The 24,443-nt window shown below is 48.1% G+C and overlaps 1 protein-coding gene across 1 annotated transcript in view; it reads left to right on the top strand.

Annotated features, from left to right (window-relative positions):
* Positions 1-24,443, top strand: part of LOC131288391 (uncharacterized) — a 50,773-nt gene continuing 26,330 nt past the window's right edge. Inside the window, exon 1 of the mRNA XM_058317522.1 lies at positions 1-997. Coding sequence (XP_058173505.1) covers positions 1-997 — 997 coding nt within the window. The remainder of the gene's footprint in view (positions 998-24,443) is intronic.

The raw sequence follows: 24,443 nt of genomic DNA, 5'->3' as shown, positions 1-24,443 counted from the left end.
ATGCTCAGTGGCAGGATTCGTCGGAGGGCCCTGGCCCTGCTGGGTGCCCTCCTGCTGGTGATCCTCGTCTGGCCGCCCTGCTGCGCGACGATGCCGAAGCCACTGCCGGCCGCGCTCCCGATGGGTCCGTGGGAAAAGTCCGTTCCCCCTTCGCGGCCCCATCCGGCCGCCATCGCCGTCCCAGTGCCGCTTCCGCTCCAGCAGCACGGTCCCGTGGCGGGCACTCACCTAAAACGGCACGGTTCATCCGCGGCCCAAGGGAAAGGCTCGCACGATCAGCAGCAGGACCGGGAACCGCCGGACTCCCGGGAGGACAGCCGGACCAGCGGGCGAGAAAGTGAATTCTATCGCTTCATGCGCGTACTTAACCACAGTGTCGAATCGAACGAACGAAGACAGCTTGCGGCGGTGAGTGAAACGGTGGCGGGCCAGTTCAATATGGCGGCGCGCGAAAATAGCCCGCCCCGACCGTACGATTATTTAATTGAATCGATCGATAAAAATAAACCCCGCACGACGCGAACAGTGCCGGCCGGCGATAAGGACGCCCGGGTGCCAGGGGCGCAGTTCGATGACATGACGGGGCCCCCGGCTGCCGGTGCGTCCCTCAGTGTTGCATCTAGTCACCCGTCCGCTCCGCCGACCGTACTGGCGAGAAGCAGACGCAACGCTGCTGCCACGCCACCACCACCACCAGCGGCCATCGGCACCGGCAATCCCCATCGCCATCAGCACAAACTGCCTCCGGGCGGCGATCAGCAACTCAATGCGACCGCCACCGGTGTGTGGCATGGGCGACGCGGTGGTGGAGGCCGACAACAGCAGCAGCAACTGTATCGCAACATCGATCCGAATCTCGACAGGAACGAGCGGGCCGCCAACCTGTCGCACATTTCCGGTGCGACGCGCAAAATCCAGCTGTTCATCAAGAACCGCTACGTGCAGCTGCTGCCCGACGGAACTGTCAACGGCACGCACGACGATCTGAGTGACTACAGTGAGTATCGCCCTTTGTTTTCCATTGTTTTACAGCCGACAATTAGTTGCAAACTCCCAACGATTCGCACAATGTAGGGCAATCGAATTTGTTCGCGTTCGTAACGACGTCTCTATAGGGAATTTCCTCACGCCACCATCGGCATTGGTTCGAGTATCATATATTTTAGCATACATTTTCTGTGTAGCATCGTTGTTGGCAACGTGATATCACTTCATCCCGAGATATACGCAAAACCGAGTGAGAAACGTTTCCGCTTCGACAGTGTTGTTGTTTTAGATTTTAGAGACCAACCTTTTATCTCCCGAACTGGTTTTACTCCACCCATACACTAACAGTCGACGCACAGGTCGATGTATATTTTCATATTTTTCAACTAAACTCACCCGATGAATGCAAATGATAAATTAGCGAATGCCGTTAGAGCACTCCGGTGAGGATTCTTCCGCCATTTGCCTAAAACGGGAGAAAGTTCAACGAACGAACTTTGTCCGGCTTCGCGACGGAAGAAGCTGTTTCCAGATTTAAACGTTTGTCAATCCGATGGCCGCTTAATTGAATTCCATCACCGGTTGTGCTAGAAAATTGTGTGCCGCGATTTCGTTAAAGTAGACATTCGAGCATCGGGATTAATTTTGCAAACGTACGATCAATCTTTCTTTGCCATTCTCGTACAAGGAAACATCCAGAGGGTAAACATTATCTAATCAACAACTTTCCGTGGGTTGTTGTGTCGTACGTGACCCACTCGCTGTCGGTATCCAAGCAACCGTGGCTATTATAGCTGTCAAGCAGGGTTTTCTTGTCAGGGGAGAGTAAGAAAAGGCTGCAAAATATCCGAAAACAATTATCAAAATATCTTCCCGACGATCGGTTTGTGCGCAAGGACCTCGGGAAGGAAGATCCAGCTTCCGAGAAGCCCATCAACGCGCGATCGGTTTGTTCGTGATCGTGTTGGAGCTTTTTGGGTTTTGGCGTTTGGATATCCCTATCTTCTCGGCGATTACCTCGTTGGAGAAAGGAAACCCTGTCCCCACGCACGGCACGCGGACCTGTTGCTGCCGTAATGAGTTGTCAATCAACCTTCCGGCTGACTCTAATGACCGTCTGCGTGCGGTGCGGATGTTCCGCAACTTTGGATCTTCTTGCTTGGTGCGGCCCAATTTGTGGCTTCGGCAGACGATGAGATGATACCTCCGGAGAGCTTGGAAAGGTGACACACGAATGTACACTATTCACCGGATGTTGGAATTTCACGCGTGAACAAGTTCCCACCAACGTTGGTGGAATGCTATGAACTCTCCTAAAACCTCGCCCAGGAGATATAGGGCTCCCGATGGCTGCTGTCGTCGGAGAGGCTTGGCGTAGCTGTTAATTTCTACACCCTTGCTAACTGTGACTTATTTTCACCTGGCTGTGAAATGTGCTACTAGTGTGGAGCTGATCAAAGATGCTCTTTCTTAGTGCCTGAGGTATCGTTCGTCAAGACATGGAGCTGGTGTACGCTTCACGTCGGTTCGAATCCAAATGAAAGCACCCTCTTAATGAACGTAACATACACACAAAACCTTCCGGGAGTTAAGTTTCTCTGGTCTATAAATGTTTTGCTTTTTTATTCACCCTGAACCGTTTCACAAACAAGGGGACAAACAAAATCGACATCGCTATATCGGATCTGTCGATTGAGCGTGTAAATTGAATCACCGCAAGATCTCGATCGGTCGGTGTGGGACGCAGTCGAATTCGGCGACTGATTGACATATGTTTTGTTTGCTGCACTCATTAACGACATGGGGATACGTCAATATTTGCCGGTTCATAGAAATCGCCCGATTGGCCAACAGTTTTTTTTTTCGATCGACGGCGCGGAAAGTAACGCTGCCCACCTAATAAAAGCTGTTTGTTAACACTTGTCCACCGGTTGTCTTCGGTACGCTTCCAATCCAGTTCTGGGATATTTGTCCACGATTTTGTTGTTTTGTTTTTGGCCGCTAAATCTTGAGTCCGCGTTAGTCAGCCCGGAAACCCGTTTTGGTTAGAATCACTTTTGACCGATTGGAACGAAAGGCGGGTGACAGCATAGCGTCATGGGCTAGAAGACGAACGATTCCCGCTGGTCTCACCGGTTGTGATTTATGATCCCGACGTTCTTTTTTTCTTTGTTTCGATATCGTCAATTACAGAAACCATCCATCCAAAAGCTCAACATGTTGCACAACTCCAGTCCATCCAGTTTTATATCATTTTCCCCCCAAAACGATGGATGTATTTCGATCTTCAAAAATTTACGATCAATTCCAGTGGAACACCGGCCGCGGGGAGTAGGACTTTTTGTGTGTGTGCCGAGAACAAGATGGTTGTAAAACTGTTTGGCGAACGAAATGTGCTCATCGATGTGGCCTTGGGCTGGGAACAGCGGTTTTTGATTTATCGGTTTGTGGTGCAATCATTCTTCGGGGCTCTCGGGAAGGTCTTCCGCGACCTCCAGGTGCTGATGAACAGCTTCCAGGAAACTTTCACTACACCACACACAGCGCTCGGAGGGCTTGGAATCCAAATACGTTGGGAGTGTTGCAGGTTGTTTGATGGTTTTTGTTTTTTATTTCCTACATCGTCACACCACCGAGTTGGAACCTGTTTTTGTTTGGTGAATTTTTGGTCCTCAAGGAAAAGGGTTGGTCGGCCGCAGGACTCCCGCTGTTGTTTGCTGCAACTACAACCCAATGGAGTCAACTAATATCCTCAATGGTTCCACCCCGTAAGATTCGATCTTCGACAGGTTGGAATGCATATATTCCGGTAATAACGGTTGATCCGGCCCTGGCGGTTCCCTGGGGTGCCAGGAGTCGTTGAGTGCACCAGGTACGCGTGAGGAATCTCAGCCCAAATCCCGTTGCCACGGGACACCTCGCCGAATGGTTAGGGGGTGAGAAACAAATCAAACTATTTCACACTCGACCCCGGTCCCCGATCTGTGCCATACGATAAAGGTTCCACCCGAGCCCTGTCCCGAGGAGTCCCGCCTGAAGAGTGATAGTACCGCTCGCTGTCTAACTGGCGCACCGGTCGATTATTGAATCCCGCTGTCAACGGGTCCCGCAAACGGCCAAACTGCGCTATCAACCCGATACCCTCGGGTGACGGAATCCCTGGCTCACTTTGGCGTTGAGGAGGGAAACCGTCCAATCTCTACCATCTCCCGGTTGTAGGAGCACGACTTAGGCTCGATAATTGATTGATGCCGGAAAGGCAAGAAATCGAACGAGGCCGCTGTCTATGTCAGTGGGCTCTCAGCCCTCCTCCCTTGCAAACACACCTCGACCGTTGACCGATGGCAGTATCCGCATTTGAATTGTCCGTTTAGTCGCGTGGTAAAACGAGGTTTATGGTGGAAACCCCGTGGCGTTCAACTGGAAGGGTATTCGTACGAACCCGGGTTTCAACAGTTTTGGAAGGTGTGACACATTTTACTGTACCAGAACGAAACCTACAGCGTCTTCAGAGCGGCCTCCACCGAGCGGCTTTAAAGGTGTTATATTTAAATTATTTTAATTCCCTCCTCGTGGTGAATTGTTTCGGGCGACGTCTACTGTCACCCTAAAAACCAAGGGAGTGTAATTTTATCCAACTTATACCAGTTTCAGGCGCTAATTTGGTAGACCCAGAAACAACACCAATCACCAGCAAGGTTCATAATTGCCATATAGAAAGCATTTCCAGGATGCGTCGGATGCTAAGTGGATAGTATTTTCATTCCCAATTAAAACACGGCGAAAACACGCGTGGAATACGCAGCAAACGTGGGCCAATGACCCTGTCGCGAACTGGACGAACACGCGTAAACCAAACACACAAAAAAAAAAATGGGAACGACAAGATCAATTATTCAAAAGGCCACGAAAGCAGCAAAGCAACCGGTGTTTATTTGTTTTTCTGTGTTGCTAAAGAAACAAGCGAAAGAAATCCTCTTCCTTATCGCCCGCCGCTAAGCAATGTTAATGAGCGACTCGTAAATTCTCGCGCTTTCCCAAAACCTTCCTCCACGGCAAACATTCTTTTCCACGCCACCACACTCGTGCGCGCATCTAAATCCGCGTTGATGCTTATTTTATTCCATCCGATTAAAAATTCGCAACTCTTTCGCAAAACGAACGTCGGCGTCGTGTGTTATCCGGCGGCGTTCCTTTTTGACATTGTTTTCCCTGGTGATATTTGTTCGGCGCACAGTGTAAACAGAGGCGCGCTACGTTTCTGAACTCCATCGTTCTGGGTGGAAATTTTAGCCCCTCCGTTCTAATGGTGCGCGGACGGCGGCTTTCTCTACGGGGTTCGTTCCGTTCCACGCTCGGTTGATTCGTGGAAAAAGTGGGTCCCCATGGAGAGCGGAAGAATAGTGCGGAGACCACGGAACCTTGCGCACGTGATGGGTGAGAGATTCCTCCAAAATAAAAGGACTACAATTGCGACTGGATGGGGACATTGTAAGAGAGTTACATTCACCCTCACAAGTCCGCAACAAAGTACCAGCGTAATAGATATGCGCCCACACGAAGGATCCGAACAGACCGCACCGTAATGGACGCGCAAATGACAAGTTGCATTTGTCCATCCACTTGCTGCAGTGCTTCACAGTTTGTCTCCTCTTTTACACGCGTCTTCGGGCGTCCCGCAAGTTGGTTGAGTGCGAGAAATCAGAACCAAATCGGTCTGTCTCCGCTTTCAAAGTAATGACACCGCCGCCCTGCGCATGGCCAGGCGGAAATCTTTACTCATCCCTGCGTGGCAGACCACGCAGATATTCCTCGTCATATGCGTCCACCGTTTCTGGGGAACGACGAAGGAAAATTCGCGTCCACGCCGGATGCAACGTGTGAATGACATTTTTTTTCCTCCCCCATTTTGTTCTCGTTCTCCCTTTGCAACACTTGGAGACTTCTCGGGACCGGGAACGAGGGGGGAAAGAAGGGGGCCGTTTGACAGCGGCTGGGAGTCTCCGGAGTCGTGTTGCGCGAGATGCAAAATGTCTACGCGAAAAAATGGTGCGGTAGGTCAGTTGCAAACCGTGGTGCAACCAAAGCGTCCGCAGACCTGCATAACCGTTTGCCTTGGTCTCACCCTTCGTTGCACCGTTGTGCGGGTGAAGTTCGTCTCGGATTTTTTTTTCGCACTCCCCTTACCTCCCCCCGGGAGCAAACAACCACCTTCCAGTGGCCACGCTGCACTGTTCCTTCAACGTCGGGAGTGCCTTCCTTCGCCGTATTTGTGTTAGCACGTCGCACTGTTTGTTTGGGTTTCGGAAGCATTTTTCTCTTCCTTTCCGTTCGGTTTTGCAAATATACAGCTCCCCCCACGGTTTTTTGCCACCCACCCAGTTTGCTCCTTCTCAAATTCCCAGCGTCCGAGATGATCCTCCGATCGACGGTCTGCAGATTCTTGAGTACTTCGATTGCTCCCAATGTAGGGTGAACCAGTAAAACGGTCCACTTGCATCCGTGCACGATTAGATGAGTGGTGAGTAGCTTCTGAAGAGGTAGAATCTCGTGAATAAGGCCAGATCGATGAATGATCGTTTGAAGCCGAATAAATAGACGACCCTGGCAGACTGATAGACGATCCTACTGAAAGACTGAAGACCTGGAAGAATGGAGGATGCAGAACTGTTGTTAGACAAATAACCAGTTCTTTGCAAATAATACCCATGGTAAACGTGGATATGCTCAGTGGAACATAACATCAGATAAAAGGAATACCGTCTATAGATTTGAACTAATCAAATACATACAATAAAATTATGAAAACTTACATTAAACAAATCTTCACCCTTTTTTATAAAATTAAGAATGTTCCGAAAATGATCTTGTTTAAGATTCGTAGGCTGTTCCTTTGGATAAATCCGGAACTAGCTAATACAATAATATGGAAAGTACTCCTCGAGTATACCTCGCTATAGACACACCCAAATTGGATCAACCACAATCATGTAAGCGACACCCTGCAGCTTCTTCCAACTCCGCTTGGTATCAAACTCCGATCCCCGCCCTCTTCCGGTTGCGCCCACCGCGTCCCATCACCCCACAAACGATGCTGATTTACGACTTCCGTATAATTTACTAATAGACGCATCCAGCCGCGGAACAATGGCCACGGAATTTCGGTCTAGAATCAGAACCGGATCGCCGCACACGCCGATGACACACATTTGGTCCGTCTGGTCGATGGTCTGGTACGTCCCGGTACCTTAACCACACCGCCACGAGGACCTTGCGAGCTTGCGATTGGCGTACAGCGAAGGGAAATTATGCGTACCGATTGTGACCAATGGCCAAGTGGGGCCGTCGTTTAGGGGCACGCACACCCCAATGTTTCCCCAACGTGGTGCGTTTCTGTGACGTACTTACGCAACACTTATGGACGTTCGCGTACAAACGTCAGTGAGCGCTGCGGTCATTGAACTGCCCGTCCGTGGCGAATCCGGTCCGGGCTCGACGCGTGCTGATTGGCATTCTGTCGCATGTCGGTGTGTTTCTAGCACTTGTTTTTGGCTTATTTTGGCTCCGAAGATATGGCTTCCGGGGCGCGGTGAAAGGTACGAAACATGGCGTCGATGCGTTTCACGACGTTACCAAACGTTCGCGGGAAGCATTCTGAGAAAGGAAAAAAAGTCAAACGCTTATCAGCAACTGGAGGAAATAAGAGAAAACAACCAACTAACCGGTCTTCTTTTACACGAGGTGCTTGATTTTCACGAACCAAGGGTCAGTGGGCCAATGATCGCGGGCATTGAACACCACAAAAACTACCCTAATTTTTCGTCGGTCCTCAAACGCCATTATGCTAATGCCGCAAGTCGGAGGTTTTGCATAAAGCAACATTAACCGGCTGCAGGAAAGGTTTACCAGTACGGTTCCTCCACGAACTTCTGGAGGGTTCAGCAGACGGAGAACCTAAAACAGGAAGACGCTAAATTGAAACATGTCTACAACCGAAACTTAACCTCGGGGTGAAAACGCGTTTGTTCCAGTATAACTGCCATGTGGTTTTTGAAACAGTGATTATGATGGCGCCTGATGTAGGTCAGAGTACCAGTCAAGTGACTAATTATCTGGGACCATCTAATAAATGATTCCCGAGCTCGGGTTACCAAGGGCGTGGAGATTACTGTACCTCTCCTTCGGAGGCAGAAAGTTCCCCCGATACGACACCCCGTGTTAACCAGGCACGACAGCAAAAGTCATAATTTCTTATGTTCCCACACCCCGCAGACACTCCCCTGGTGTCCACGGTCCGAACGCGCTCGGAGCATCTCTCTCAAGTAGTACACAACCTCAATCAAATCCTATTGAACACTAAATCTTTTATTGGAAATAGATGCAGTGGAAGAGCCGTTTCCCAATCAGCCCCTTCATCAGCTGACAAAGGAGGACCTACCGGGACCCTCCCGGGGAACATGTTACGCACACACGACGCCTCTCGTGAGGTGGACTTTCACATGGCTCCACTAATTATGCGAATTGCCCTGCGGGTGGCAGGAACCGTTTCTGGTTGAATGGTCCTACCGAAGGGCCCCACCTCGACCATCGTTCGATGACTGATGGAACGGTTCCTCGACTAAAGAGTCGCCACCGCCACCTCGGAATGGCTAAACCAGTGCAACTGGAGGGAGAGGAATGATGGAAAGGTGCACAGGGAACGGCAAGAAACTGTGCATCCCCAATCGTTATCGAAAACCCCACATTCGATGCACCCACGGGGTGGTTTTTCCTCGGTTCGAGTGATTTACGACGGTGTAGCGCAAAAATTTGACGGTCGTTAATTCAACGAAACTTACCGATCGTAAAGTGGTCGAATGGGCAGGAAAGAACCTCCTTGACATCTCCGACGCACGTGGATAAACTCGTACAGCTGACCGTAATCCGTGACTCCTCTATTAGCGATCAGCTTTCATTTCCGTGTGCTTTATTCACTCTCACTCCTCACGATTAAGATTCGACGGAATCGGTTGAAGCTGGGGACGGATGGGTGTATTTTTCATGATTCCAGAACACGGAGAAGACAGCCATCAGACCCAATCAATGCCAGATCCCCCCAAACAATCCGACGTAATGGATACCACACTTTTAGCCCTGTCAATACCAACATTCCTCGTGAAGTTTCGGCATCCAAAAGAGAGGAGATTTCGGTACGGGAGGAACAACTCTGGAGAAAGATGCATCTCCGTAGACGTGGTAAGGTGACACTCCACTTGCCCAGAAGTGTCAATGAAGTGGTGAAATACTGTTGAAGTGAAGCGTTCTCATCTTCATTCTCGAACAAAAGAGCCATTTGTTAGCGGGCGTGTCGTGGTCCGGGGGTCTTCTAGCGCGCCCCGGGAACCACCGGAGCGGATAGGCTGTCAGCGGTTGGAGAGTGAGTCGGATTCGTGCTTGGAGCTAAGTGGGATCTTAACCCGCACGGAAACACAGTTTTGTTTGTGTGTGGTCCCGGAGTGGGTGCATCTGCATAATGTATTCCTCTTGCGGTGGGGGAAGAACGAGGAAAGTTTATTTGAACAGCCCCAACCCTGTACCGAATTTTGCGTTTTTTTTTTGGGGGGCGTTCGTGAGGAATTCCTACTCCACTCGGTGCGGGCTTCCATTGCTCCTTAAGGGGCGATAAGCGGAAACTTTTCCCAGTGCCAGAGAAAGCGTTCCTTTATGGGTAATCATTGCAAGAGTTGGCAAAGGAACACTGCCGAGGTTCCCATGCGTGGATTATGGTTCAAACTTAATCCGATAAAATATTCTCGTCCATTACAGCACGAGTGAATCCCTCCACCGCTTGCACAGGGGATCAGGAATCAAGTACGCATGAAAAACGATCTACCTTTTACCACCGGAGACTGATGGAAAACATTTGCGTGGAGCCGTCAAGCCTGCGACTTTCGTGGTGCCGGTGGTTTAAAAGGGGTCTCGAACTAAAACAACTAAAAAACATGCATAAGTATGTGATTGGGTTGTCTTGGGGCAAAAGAAAAGTGAGAAGAAGTGACTTAAAAAAAACGAACAAGAAAAAACGCAACGCATCGAAGGCGAAACTATTTTCAAACGCACACACGGAACAGCTGAAGCCTGATGGTTGGAAACCTGCCGCTCCGAAGGCAACGTGGCACTCGCTTCGTGGCGGCGAAAAACATAAATAAACATACGAACGCATCGAGGTGGCAACCAGGCTCCGAGCGTCGGTTCGATCGATCGATCGATCGAGTGTCGTGGCCGCGTTTTTTCGAAGCGCATGAGCGCATTCATTCACAAGTCCAGCCCGGTTTTCCAAAACCCCTTCAAACCATGGCCAGGGTCCAGCCGCATCCAGCCCTTCCTTGGGAGCCAGCTGACCAGCTCGTTGGCTTCCCCATACCCGCAACCCGGGACGGAACAATGTAGCGAACGGTTTTGGAAGCGTGTGGAAAGTGAAACCCTGTTCGGAGGTTTGTAATTTATAAAATCATAACCATCGAACGGATGGTTCCTTCGGGTTTTGCTTCAGCTGTAGGACCTTTGGTGGGGCGAGTGGTTGTCTCGGGGTCGATTTAAATTCCAACCGCCAAAACCGGATCGCAAACGGCGTGCGCCAAAGGGAAGGGAAGGCAAACGGAGCGTACCAAACGGGGTCGTTATCAAACCGATCGAACTTGATCGACTCGCGATCGGTTTGGAGAACGTCGATGCGAATGCATTTAGATGAAAATCCCGATGATAAAGGTACCCGCGTGAATGTCACCGACAATTCGATCGATGTTTACTGCCACCGTCTGCGAAAATGGAAGCAATGCAAACGGAAGCTGCTCTCGCGTCGACATAAAACGTCCGGCGTTATAAGAACTTGTTCTGCATGTTCGTTGATTTCATCGCTTTTTCGTATGCGCACGACGTTGTTGACCAGGAAAAATGAAGCGATCGTAATGGAGACATTCAGCTACCAATGTGCCTCGATGGTCGCCCTCCACTGTGAGCAAGACGTTCGACAATCCAATCAGATTAACGAATGTCTCAGAGGTCAGGAGTTCTACACAGTTCGCGAAACGAAATTTATTGGACGATTGTATTGGTCGTTGCCCAATTTTTGTCAAGCTCACTGACGAAACATAAGCTTTGTTGATCCTCCCGAATCGATTCCCAGTGGTTCCCAAAAGACCTTGAAGCCAAGCAACATTGTAGTTCAGACAAAGGCAAGAGATCTCCGTGGGACGTGGGTAACATTTGGCGACTGAATTAAGAGGCCATCTTGCACCATTAGCGCTCATTAGCTCGTTGAAATTAGCTAGTTTCGTTTAATGCTCGTTTGGTGGGTTGAAATGGGATGCGGAGAGCGTGGATCAGTTGGATACCATTTGTTTAATTCCTGACAGTTGCCTACAGGTTGGACGACATGAATTGATATTAATTATTATTCGTCACAATTGTCTTCCGCTCGGGCACAAACCTATAGACTCTATAGACAACACCATCGGGGACTTACCGGTTCTTCGGTGATCGCTCCTAATGTTTCTCCTACTCTCAGCAAACTCCAATGAAACCCCATGAACGGAGCACAAGAAGTACAGGTGAAACAGATATCCGGCACGGTCTTGTACAGTTTTAATTACCATGCCAGTAAAACCTGATAGTCCCACGTAAAATCAGTGACTAATTTGACAGATATTGATCATCAAGCTGTCGCCCGAACGGTCCGGGGCTGCCGGAGGAAATTCGTCGCATGTGCGCGATCCAGCGGTTAGTCTTCTGGCCGCATCTGGAGGAGCAGCATTTTACCCCTTTTCCAACATGCGAACTAGCTGGAGGATGCTCGGTTATTCACACGTTTCGACCGGTTCAGGTTCTCCTGGTCGATCGGAAAGCTCTGCACAGCAGCTTCATCTGCATAAAGTTACACTTCGTGAAACGAAACTTTACACCTCTCCGCGTCTCGGAGCGTGTCACATTGGTCGTCTGAGGTGTTCGTTCCTTCGAGATTCTCGAAATGCCGGCTCGAAACTGTTTGCTCAGCAGTCCAAATCCGGAACACACCGGAGGGCTTCGGTTCCGGCGGCTGTGGTGTCGCCCCCAAAGTAACACCTAATTACCTGCAGCCCGGTCATTTCATTGCATCTTCTGAACTTGGCACGATCTCCTCTCGCTGTAGACAAGGTACAAACACACAAACACTATCCACCTTACAAGCTGTGCCCTTCCGGCCGTTTACCATCGCACCCTTTACCGCGCAAACACCTCAGGCTCGGTACAATGTTGCAAATGAAGTCTTCATTATCGTCTGCCGTGCGTGTGGATTAGCGGACCTGCGATGCATTTGCTCACTCGCTTGGGGTTCTTCCCCCGTTTTCCGGCTCGAGTCGCTTCATACCGTAGGATTATTGCTGTACAATCTTTTTTGAAATATTATTAGTGCACAAGGCGTATACCCTTGCCGAGCGTTGAATGGTGATGGTGGGACTCGGTCTTGCGTCTCCGGAGTCGTCTGTGAGAGTAAGACACAGCCGGCACCGATCAACTCGAAAGCCGTCCGCTGACAGACCCGTACCAGACGAGCGGTGAGCGATTGAACGTCGCTTCGGGATGGGTTTTTCGAAGGGAAGGGAGAGGTTTGGCTGCGGAAGAAAAATAATCACCCAACGCACATTAACCCAGAAAAAAAACGACTCTGATTGAGCACTAGGTGCAAGGTGATTTTAATTGATAAGTTTGCCGTTCCATTCATTCAACGGCCGAAAATGTTTAGAAGTGTACCAGAAACATATTGATGGCTTGATGGTGGAAACTATTCGTGAAGAGTTTTCCTTGTATGTTACACACATGCTACTTTTTTCTGAAATTTAAAATCCTCGCCAAATACTACCGAATGATCCACGCGCAACCTATTAGCATCGCATGAATGACGTTTAGCTCGCAGCACGACTCCATTTCCCTATCAGCAATCAATCGCAGCAAACAAACGAACGTGTTCCGGTCGAGTGGCCTTCAGCGTGTAGAACGGCACATCCAAAATTCGCAACTCATTCGGCCTGGGAACCGTCGCGCTTCGTCGATCAGGCGATTCGCGAATCAGTGCTACACGATCGTGATCGGTGTATTTGCCTAATTCGGGAAAGGAGAACAAAAACAACCCACTGATAAACGCAATCAACGCCAAACGTGAGGAACTAAAGTTCTACTTCCACAGCTTGCTCACCATCAATCCGTCAGATTGATTTGGGTGGTATTTTGGACGTATTGCGATCGCTCAAATGATCGCTCAAACCCAACAACCGACCAGCGGGTTCGGTTTAGCATCCGAATCGGAAATCGCAACCGGTTGCCGGCGATCGGCTCACCTTGATTCGCGCATTCCTGCGTGACGTAATCGGCAAAAGGATCTGGCCGGGTGGTTTTTATCTCTTCCCAGCGGGATGGCCGATGCTTTTAAAAAATAAATAAAAATTTCAGCTCGTTTGGTCCGGGGAAAGATAACCCGCGCGGCAAGTCATTCACCCCTTTCGGTGGAATTGATTTTTGGCGGATCCTTTTGGCCATAAACGTTCCGGGGCGAGAGCGGTCCTTAGTTTAGTCTCTAACGGGATTTTTTCGGTCGATTTGTGGATATTTTTATTCCTGTCTATCATTTCCAAACATTTCGCTGATGTTCGATTGGATTCACTTTTGGCCGTTCGGTGGCGGATGATTGAAATATGGGTCATTTATTAATATTTATCGCTTTCGGATTGTGGTGTTCCAGTCGACGAAACTATTTTTAAAATGTTTTGAGGAAACATTTTACTTTTTTCGACCACCCATTGTGCGGCCAAATCATGGTATTTTCATTAAGAAAAGGTGGGAGCTCTTTAGAATTAATTGTAATACCCCGACCACCGATCAAGTCGACCCTTATTTGGACACTAAACTGCCCATTAGGACGTCGATCGAATCTGCAATGGGGTTTGGTTTGAAGTTCCGTTCGGTTGCGAATTTCGATCGATCGCTTGAAACTGGTATCGCACCCCATAAATATCTTCACCGGCGACTCCTTCCGTAGTCCCTTCACGCCACGCTGCAGTGGATCAAAGAGAAACTTAATGATACGTTCCATTAACTTCTGTGGATGCGAATGATCATCATCTCAATAACGCCGGGACGCCAGTGGGTTTTTCTTTCCGAGAAGCGTCGAAAGAAGCAACCGAACGTGCGCAACAAAAATGGTCACACCTTGGCCCGGAACGGAAGGTGATCGATATTTAATAGCTGACGAGATGAGATGAGAGAAGAGATATAGGTTGGATAACAGGGGGGAAAAAAATCATCACAGCCAAAAATCAAAACCAAACCAGGCCGATCGAAAATGGAGAAAAGGTAACATTTAGTCGACTCATGGAAAAACTCTCAAATTACCACCGAATGCGGGCCGGGGAAAACTCTCGCAAGCTGGCCCGTAACGCAAGGGTGCAATAGTACAAAGGAGCATCGCGGAAGCCGGCAACGTTAAGGAGGAAAAACCGGCCATCGGGGAGAGAAAAACAACAACAAAATGCAACACAATCCCACAATGGTTTCATGCTTTTGTTCTTGAAGACCCCAGTGCGTGTGCAGAATTGCATCACCACCAGCACGCCAGCTGTTTGGCGTGACCATGCCGGAAGCGATTTTGACGAACGGAGATTTTCATTCACCACCGAGATAATCGAAAAACAACTGCTACAAATTAGGCGGAAAAAGGACGAGACGAAAATATGTGCCGTTCGATAATGGTTGGAAATTCCCTTGCGGGTTCGAGATATTTGATCGCCAACTAGCGGTTGTCCAGCTGGTTTAACGTACTTTCAGGTTTAGTTTCACTTTTTGCCTGGTTTTGGTCATGTTTCAAATTTAACTTCGGATCACATGAATTTCCACCTGGTTGAAAAATGAAACTGTTTTTTTTTTAAATAAGGCCGCTTGAGAGTCAAAAAAATTAGAGGAACCGTACACCGAGACCCGTAAATAAATATAAAAATATTAGTTTTTAATAAATATTATTCCCATGCCACTCACCGTAGGTTACTACAAAGTTAACTTATCGAAAATTTGGAAAATTACACCATTGTATACGTTTTATCAATCATGATTGGCTCTGAAATATAAATAGATTTGAACATCTTTCATTTCCTGCTGCATTTCATGGTACGAATAATAATATTCAAGTGCCATTTTCACCCTCCACCCGCTTTCCCCAGAGATGAAGAAGGAAAATTCTGTTTAGCCGACGGGCAAATTTGTCATTTTTCTACCGGCATCGTTCACGGCATGAAGACGGCATGTCAACAGCTAGTCAATCATGCGTTTGAAGACCAAAACTTTACTGGCGCTGCGAGACGATATCTCTCTCTCATCTTCTTTCTCTCTGTCTATTCGAAAAAGTACCATCACGCACTTCAAACCGCAGTGAAAGTGAACGCACAGACATCACGAAACAAGAAGTACCGAAAAGATTCCACCACCGACGGAAGGGACAAACATCTCCCCGGTCGACGGAAAAAGGAAGCCCAGGGTTTCACGTTTTCCCGCCATTCCCGCGCAACCGGAAAAGACGCATTTCGATACGAATGTCACCACCGTATCGCTATACTCTTCTCAGGTCTGAACCTCCCGGGGGTAGAGAAATGTTTTTCTTTGGTTTTCGAACCGATGGTCATCGAACTTTCCCGCAAATCGACGCGTGTGAGTGCGTGTGGAAATGCCAAAACAGAGTGCGCAAAAAATTGCCACCCTCGCCGGTCGACGTAACGTCGCACGCCGAACGGAAGGAAGTGGTTCTAAAAGTGACCATCGTGCAGGAACGGCTCTTATCCGCCCTAAACATCCTCGGGTACCAGTTGTTTTCCCCCAAACGCTTACGTGTGTGCATATTACGCAACGATAAGTGCATCGCCCGTTATCACATCATCAACATCATCATCATCTGCAAAACCGATCAACCGAGACGAACGAATGGTAATCGGAAATCTATATGAACTTCCCGATGCCCCTCGTGCCCTTGCCTTGTTTTCCTTCCACCAGAATCAATTTACGGTGCTGCTGGTGCGTAAAAACCCTGGACACTCTCTCTGCAAAAGGGTGACCCACAGAAAAAAAAACCCTTCGAAAGCCGCAAGACGCAAACACGCTCGGGCACGCTCCGGAAAACAATCATAATCCGCCCGGGCGAGGTTGAAGTGGTGCAGATTTAACGCACCGCCTCAACCTACTTCCAGCAGTGGACCCCGGGGCGGAAGACGGTCGCGCTGTGTTTAATGGACTTTCAATTAGGTGCGGTTCCTTCTGATGCCTTCGAGCCGACCGCTAGCACCATCTTCCCGAAAATGCTGGACTATGCATATGTTTATTCACGTTTTCACGATTCCTTGGCCCGATTTCATCGCACGCGGAATTCCGGGGCGGACAGTTGTGTTGCCGGGCAACTGTTTATGGGATCCGAAAACGCTAAAAAAATTATGGTTCTTTCTCCGGCCAGCTAAAATTATTCACTGATAACAGAACTGAACTGATAACGGTTTTGCATAAAATGGCTATAAACGGAGGTGACGCGCAAATTGATTTCCCTTCGTGAGTCTAATAACAATTTTCTAATGAGATGATCCTATATTTTACGACCAGTAGTGAACGTTAATTGAAAACTGTCACATGTTGGAAAAACTCTTTTACTTCAGTTATGCTCTTGCTCTTGGTTTAGCTGAGTTTATTTTCGATCCACTTTTTCGCGGCCTATGATTCACCATCATTCGTGTTTATCTAAAGCATTTTCCCCCCGTGAACGTGATAACTGTCACACAAAATAAAAGATTGTCAATCAGCAGAACCGCTCGAAATGGATGCTCCGAAGCGATCGCTCTGATTTGCATACAAATTTCCGCCCCAAAAATCCACAACCAAAATGGATTCGAGAAGCAACGGGAGCAACGATGGAAACAGAACGGGGGTCACTTTTGGGGCGGCCTCCAAGAAGCTGCTCGGGGAGCTGGAAATAATTTTATTTGATTTCAGCCCAAAACGTCATTCATTATCACCTAAACGATCCCTCCCAACGGGCCTCCCCGTTCTCGTGGGGTGGAGCCTTGGGGATTTGATTACGAGCGACGGGAAGCCGTGGGATTCTCACGTTTCCAGAACCACATTATCATCGAGGCAAGGGCGCCTTGCGACTCGCGCCACGCATAAATATGCTTTTTCCTCCGGCCGCCCAATCATAATAATCCCCAGCGCCGAAGAAGGGCCCCGGACTGCTTAAAAATTCATCGACCTATTGATTACGGGGCAGTTCGGAAGGGTTGTTCTTTCTGTTCGTACCTCACAGCCTCCACCTTGGCTGCGTGAACGATCGCCATCGTTCGGCATCGCTTCTGACTTTGGAAATGGAGACGCCGGGCATCGAAAGTGCATGTTAAACGACATCCGCCAAGCCGAAAAACGCATGCTTCGACGCGCGTTCGGCGTGCAACCCGAGCTCCGGGGCGGGGATTTATCTTACGAGTTAATTACCTATGTAAATTGGTCGATTAGCTGTTAAAACCGTTACTGGTATGTCCAGTCTCCGGATGGAGCGCGGAGATGGGAAGGAATCTGGAGCGGTCCCGTTTTCGGTTTTCGGCTCCCCACCCGGGAAACTACGATACCGAAGGAAAATCGAAGACTCCCGTCGAAGCGTAAGTTCATTCTAGACAACCCTTCCTACCTGCTTCTGGATAGGGAATGGGGAGACCAGCGTCATCAATACGATACACGTAAGGTGACCTCTTTCCCGGTGCACTCCCCTGTTTTTTGGGGGGTTGAATTCACCCTTTTTTATTGGCCCACGAACTATCGGCTACTTTACCACGTGACGATCTTTACGACAAACGGTCGCGATGATCCCGACTGGCGCAGGTTTTAGTGGTCGTTAAAACAGAATCACTTGTTATCAGCTTAAGCCTCCCCAGCGAACATGCACATTCTTCATTCGTTCTCGTGGATCGATTTTATTGAGTTAAAATAATCGAATGCCATTAGATTAGAGGAACCGATGCGTAAATCCGCATGTCAAATGGTCATAAATTTCCCGTCATGAAGTTCTTATCCAAGAGTATATTTTTCCATCGCTTAGGTTATCATGTTTTTGGAATGATATTTTACGATGCGTTCGAAATACCTTAATCCAGAAAAAACTATTTTTTAATCCCTGATGCTCACTCTTGTTCATTTGATTAAAAATGGAACCTTATTTGTGATTGAAAATTTTATGCACTAGGAATTCACTGACCACCCATGAGTATTGGTAGTTCAGTTTCTTGATTAAATTTTAAACATTAAGATTGAGCAATTTATTACTTTTGGGTGAGAAGAGAATTCCCTCGATACAACAAAACAGTCTTACTTCGAAAGACGTATACAATTTTCTCCAGACAGATCAAAATACAGTACTTAATTGGGAAAGCAAGTATCTGGTTCGGAGATAAAAGACACCTACGTGCGTCACGTCCACCGTAAACCGAGCCGACCGATTTGAATTTTTATTTCTCCGAAAGGCTCTCATCATGGCGCGTGAAAACATTTGCCGTGGGCAAATATTGAACGCTGTGACATATATTTTATGCTTTACGACCGTAATCTTACCATTGTTTGTCTGGCGTGTAATTATCTGGCTGTCTGCACCGAGACCACCCTCTTCTCCATCTGTTTTTGGGTAGTCTGAGGGCTGCTAATGTCTGCCCTAAAGTGTGGCTTCAGCGGCCTTACAATGGGAAAAGGGAGCAATTCCACTTGATGACTTACACCACTTTTGTCTCACCCTCCTTTGGGGCGTTCTGTTTTGGCCCGCGAGTGCATTCGTAATTGGGATCAGAGGTGGATTATCTCGGTCGGTCAACATTTAGCAACATAATCCGACGATAAGGAGCGCAGGTGCATGGGGACCGTTTGCGTAAGAGCATAGGTTATGCGCGGTTTGTTTGGCTTGAGGTATGTATTTTATGTTTGCTTCTTAAATATTAAACATGTAGAACTTTGACTGTGTTCGGAAAACTTTTTTTCGAGATTATGTGGGTGGATCGGAATGTTTTCGGCTCAACGTACAGCTATCCCAAAAATCAGCTGACAGGAAGGCAAGATTCCGAAAAGATATCGCAAACCTAGCAAGGAACCACAGACCTCTCTCTTTTGCGTGCACAGACCTCTCTCGGTGCCTCGTTTGCGTTCGACCTCAACTCGCACGTAACGGTATTTTTTGAACGAAAGATTTCAATTTCGCGACCGACAACAACCCATCGCTTCCACGATCGTCTGGCGGACCCCGGATTCAACGCGAAGAGTGTGTTCTCTTCTCGACCCGTTTTGTTCCCGTTCCCGTACGTCCCGCGGTTCACCACGCATCCATGATTAATCTTCATTTTTATCTTTAATGCTTTCCACACGACGCAAAGCTGGAAGCCTGTTTGCCGTTTCGGCCGACTCCCGTGAAAACGCGATATTTGCGAATCCCCATCACCTCGACACCGTGCCACGGTTCGGGCCGAACACCCAGTCGTATGTCGGCGGGGCGTTTGTATTCCACCGTCCGAAGCAGCACGATCCAGGAGATTTGGTTTTGTCATCCTGCTGAGCGATGGGCGCCCTTAATGATTTTGTCGGCTTTTTGGTTTTCTATTTATACATTTCTAGTGGTATCGATTCCAATTAACGCCTTTCACCACGTCCATTGTTTATTCGGTGACGGTTGCTTAGCTAAAATCCTTTTCGTTACGGCACTCACAACTTTACCAAAAACTGGTATCGTATAAAAAGAATTAAACAAAGTTTATGTTGTATTTTAACCCAAAAAAGAAAGTATCAAATAAAATAGGAATTTTACAATGTAAGACATGTTTAACATGTTTTTGTTCGACTTTCAGTTGACGCACTATATCATTTCCTTTTCCCCAACGCAGGTGGGTTGGTATCTGGGAAAACAAAATTTAAACCAACTACCCAGAGACTCCTGTCGATTGAGCCGAAGTAAATAAATATTCGGCATCCTTGCGAAAGTCCTTCTTGAATTCGCCCCGTGGGGTCTTACGAGTGTTCCGGTTTTTATTTTAAGGACGGCAACTTCAATTGCATCTCCGTGCGGCACGTACTGACAGTTGTAAAATTTATGGCACAACATCGATTACGGAACGTCAGTGGTGTTGGTTGAGGGCTGCGAAGAAGAGTAGGTAATTCCAGTTGTGGTTTTTTCAAAGATGAGTTATTGTTATTTTAAGCAATTTTCATGACCATAACACACTTTAAGAGTTGAGAACTTTTAATTGATATTTTATTTGACTTTCGTTTTGTTTCATGGGGAAACATCTTATCAAGTTTCATCAAATCGTTTCTACGAGTTTTGCGTGCCGAAAAAGTAATCAAAATCGCTTGAAGATTCCACCAGAAGGCATATCGTTTACATTTAATTGCAACTTCCCAAATTCCATACCATCTCCACGGGATCCCGGCGATGTGCAGAACAAGCACGCAACGATGTCGACAAGCACTTCAAAATAACAAGAAAAAACGAAAATGCGACATGCGCAACACGCTCAGCTGAGATTTTAGGAAACAAGACAAGAAAATGCGAACATGATCCAAACAGGGGGAAGAATAAAGAAAAGAACAACGGCAACCGAAAGATTCCTTTTTTTGCGAATCATTGCGCCATCGCACCCGTCGATCGGAACATTCCAATCGATGCACCAATTTCACTTATCACGATCATGAAATCTTGCTTTCAAGGGTAATCACGGCCAATTACTCATCGTGCCGGGAGGAGAATGCCCGATCACCCGCGCGCCCGCCTTCCCTTCTCGTGCCGCAGAAAAAAAGTGAAATGAATTTTTGTGGATTTCCGAACCACCGAGAATACATCCGCTGGAGGATGTTCCTCCTGTTTTTTTGGGTTTGAGGAACGCTGTCTTCCTGTCCGTTGCCCCATGGCGACAAAAGCCTCTCTCGATCGACACAGATCAGCTGCCTCGCAGTGAGTTAAGGTTAAGGTTACTGTTCCGTTCCGCCGCCACATTCTTTTCATAGTCAATGGCGCACTTCCCGGGAGCTATTCCGCGGAGCAGAAAGTGACTCCCAAAAACGCGACTGATCAAAGAGGCTGTCAACCTTTCGGAACAGGTTTGCAGACGCACACAACCGGTGCCAACTTGGGTGGACCGACCAGCGGGGACCCATTCTTGACCGGTAAATTGACTAAATTGATCAAGTGTGCCCCTCCCGGCCGGTTTCAGCATCCGATGATAGACGAGCTGGTTGGTGTTTTTTTCGCCTTGCCCTTAAAGATATACGACTTTTTTCTTCAGCATTTTATTGCTCAATATCGTGCGTTCAGTTTTTATCTCCACATTTATCTGGTCGATTATCAGCTCTTCTGTTTGAGTGGAAATCAGCATATTCAAAAGAATTGCGCCGAACAGGTTTTCCTCCGCGCCACTTTCGATACTGTCACCGCAGGCGACGAACGCATCTTCACCATTTTATCCACCGATCACCCTTAGCACGTCATCAGCGATCGAAGATAGTAACGAGCACGAAATCGGCTCGTAAAGTTTGACGATCTCTCGAAGAGTTGTAAGTGTTCCCAAATCGGCGAACCTTTTTCACCGTTCGTCGCCAACCAATCGATCATTTTTCCGACGCCACGCCGAATCGATCAATCGATCACCGATCTGCTTCGCTTTTCTGCGCGGCCCCGAGTGATCCATCGGTCGCTTCGGGTTCGGTAATAAGCACTTACAAGGTAGCACTGTTTATTTTACACTGTTAATACGTACGGGCACGCTCACCGGCAATTAGGCGATGCGAAAAGTACACAACGGCCGCGAATGGTTTTGCGGGGGAAATGATATATAATTTAGAAAATCGTTCCCCAACCACTTCTTCGACTCGGAATGTGCCAAAAAGGTGGCGGAAAGGTGCATCTTAAACAAGAGCAGGACGTCACGCGATATGCCGTTAGCTAGAATGGCCGGCTGTTAATGCCGATGCCCAATACATTAAGGGTAATTCTCGAAAACCCTGCCCTTCGAGGACTCCCGACAGTGCGGCGCTCTGATCCTGCTCGGTTTTTTTGAGAAACCGCTGCTTTTAAAGCACTCCAATCAGTTCACCCTTCCCCCCGGGGCCCCCGGTTTGACGTAATTCACCTCGAAATTGGCGTTAAATAATTATCATTTACTTCAACCATTTCGGTTCACACCGAAAACACAGCTTCGGTAATCTGCTGCACGGGAGGAAGATCACTTTCGAGACCTCGAGGCAGAAGGTAAATTAAGTGTTTCACGCATCAGGAGAAACGTTGCGTGTGGAAATATCAGCAAAACCTTCCTTCTGATCGGGAAGACGAACCATTTTTGTCACCAAACCTTAAACGTAGTCCTCGTGGATGATTTACGGCGCCGGAGTCCTGCAGTTTGCAGGACCTGCCTTAATAAAGGTTTTCCATACGACGGCTCGCGTAATTACCTGTAATAAATATGCTACCGTTGTGTGTTGGTTCCATTCGAGGCGGGACACTACCGGCTCAGCGCAGTTCGCAGGAGAGAAGCGGTCAGGTGACATAGTCTGTAGTGGAGAATCGAGAACGAACCAGGCCGGTGGAGGCCTCAGCGTGTGGTTGTTGCAACATTGTTGCATGTTGATGTGCGAAACGAGCGATAAGCTTCCGCCGTAATGGGTGGTAGGATGGTGCGAAAGTTCAGTGCAATGACTAACTGATAGCACCAGGGATGACCTATATGAGGTGTCGGAGCAACGGGTTTGTTAACATCGTTGCTCAAAATACGTTATTCCAAAGAATTCGAACCCCCATCGATGACGAAACATAATTGTTTTGGTCGTCAAAAGCTTTAAGCTTTTCTGGAGTAGAAATTCACTACCCTTCGTTTCCACCAAAACCAGTTCTTCCGCAACGAGCTAGCCATCTGCCTGGCGGGAAAGTCTTCGGTAACCGATTAAGGACGTCATTAAAGAACTTCCTACTTAGTGAAGAAACCCATTCGATGTCGGCTTCTGCTCCGATTGTTGCATGCGCGCGAAGTAAGACATTCACCATAATTGCATAATGTCGATACGGTTCGTCGTGCCCTTTCCCCACGAGGTTTCCTTGCCCCACCCCCTTTCACATACTTTCTTCATCCCCTGAGGCTAAACGATGCTGTTTAAATACTTAAACGGCACCTTCGTTCTGGCCGCAGGCCTTCAATTTGAGTGTGCCCGCAATGGGCAAGATGGACTTCTTTTCCAGGGCTTGCATGTACCATGACCATCATCATCTTCAGCTTCGCCAGCATCACAATTACAATGCAATCCGTGGCGTGCTTGTGTGGTAGATGGAAGCGAAAAGGAAACGAAAAGTAGTTTAATAAACCATCGATGGATTAAGTGAACCGCCCGGAAAATGTAGGCTCCTTTAAGAGCGATTATCCTTGGAGCTAAACTGGCGGCAACACTTTAGAGCAGGTATCAAAGGTGCAATACGTAAACCGTCTTTGGTGCAAAGGGAAACGCCCACCACCTCACGCAAGGCCATCGATCTTTGACACGGGGTAATATTTTTCCTTGGTGATCTCCATCTGATGGACTCATCTTTTGAAGGAGGTTTTTTATTTTAAACATTTCTTGTGTTAATTTAAGGCCAAATCTTTTAAGGTCGCATGTTACACCATTCGCAAAAGACCTCCGGCCCTTTGGTTTGTAATCCGATATATTTGTCCCAGTCTCGCCCAGTCTCGGCCGCCAAGAGATCGATTTCATTTGGCCATTTTAAATCCCCTCCGGTTCCGCCAAATCCGCCCGGAATGTGGCAGCCTCATTTGACGCTCTGATTATGACGTTTCTTTTGCTAAAAACGAAACGCCGCAGTCATCAGCCAGCGGCTTCAGGTTCGGGTTTGCCAAATTAATGGGCTCAAAACGTGTGGCACGATTCACCGAATGCGCTCCGGAATTGGGATTGTATTTATCATCGCCATGAATGCTGATTAATCATGACTTGAAGTTTGCCAGCATTAAAAGCAGCCGGGGATCGGGTTTGGTTCGGGAAAACTCGGGACCTCAAAATGGACGTGGATCATTAACGGACACCAGCGTCGCCCGGGATTCGCAATTCAAGGACTGCCCGTGCGAAACGTGATCCCCAAACAGGACCAACAGCTTGCTGGGCGAAAGTAAAGCAATACCCAATGGGGACGACAACCGCACACACGCAATAAAGTGGTACTCTCGATTACTGGAAACGAAATCGCACACACACACACACATCGATCAGGATAAAATGACCATGCAATTTAGTAATTTATCAATTTGCGGACATTTTAAACGGCATCCAGAAGGGAATATCTTGTTTATGCTACGCTGCTTTTCGGTGGTGTGTGTGTGTTTCGTATTATGTATGCGAAAACAAAGCACAAATTG

Source organism: Anopheles ziemanni, chromosome 3 (assembly GCF_943734765.1).
Source record: "Anopheles ziemanni chromosome 3, idAnoZiCoDA_A2_x.2, whole genome shotgun sequence".
Lineage (NCBI taxonomy): Eukaryota > Metazoa > Arthropoda > Insecta > Diptera > Culicidae > Anopheles > Anopheles ziemanni.
Note: the sequence above shows the minus strand (reverse complement) of the source record. Positions and strands in the feature narration are given on the sequence as shown.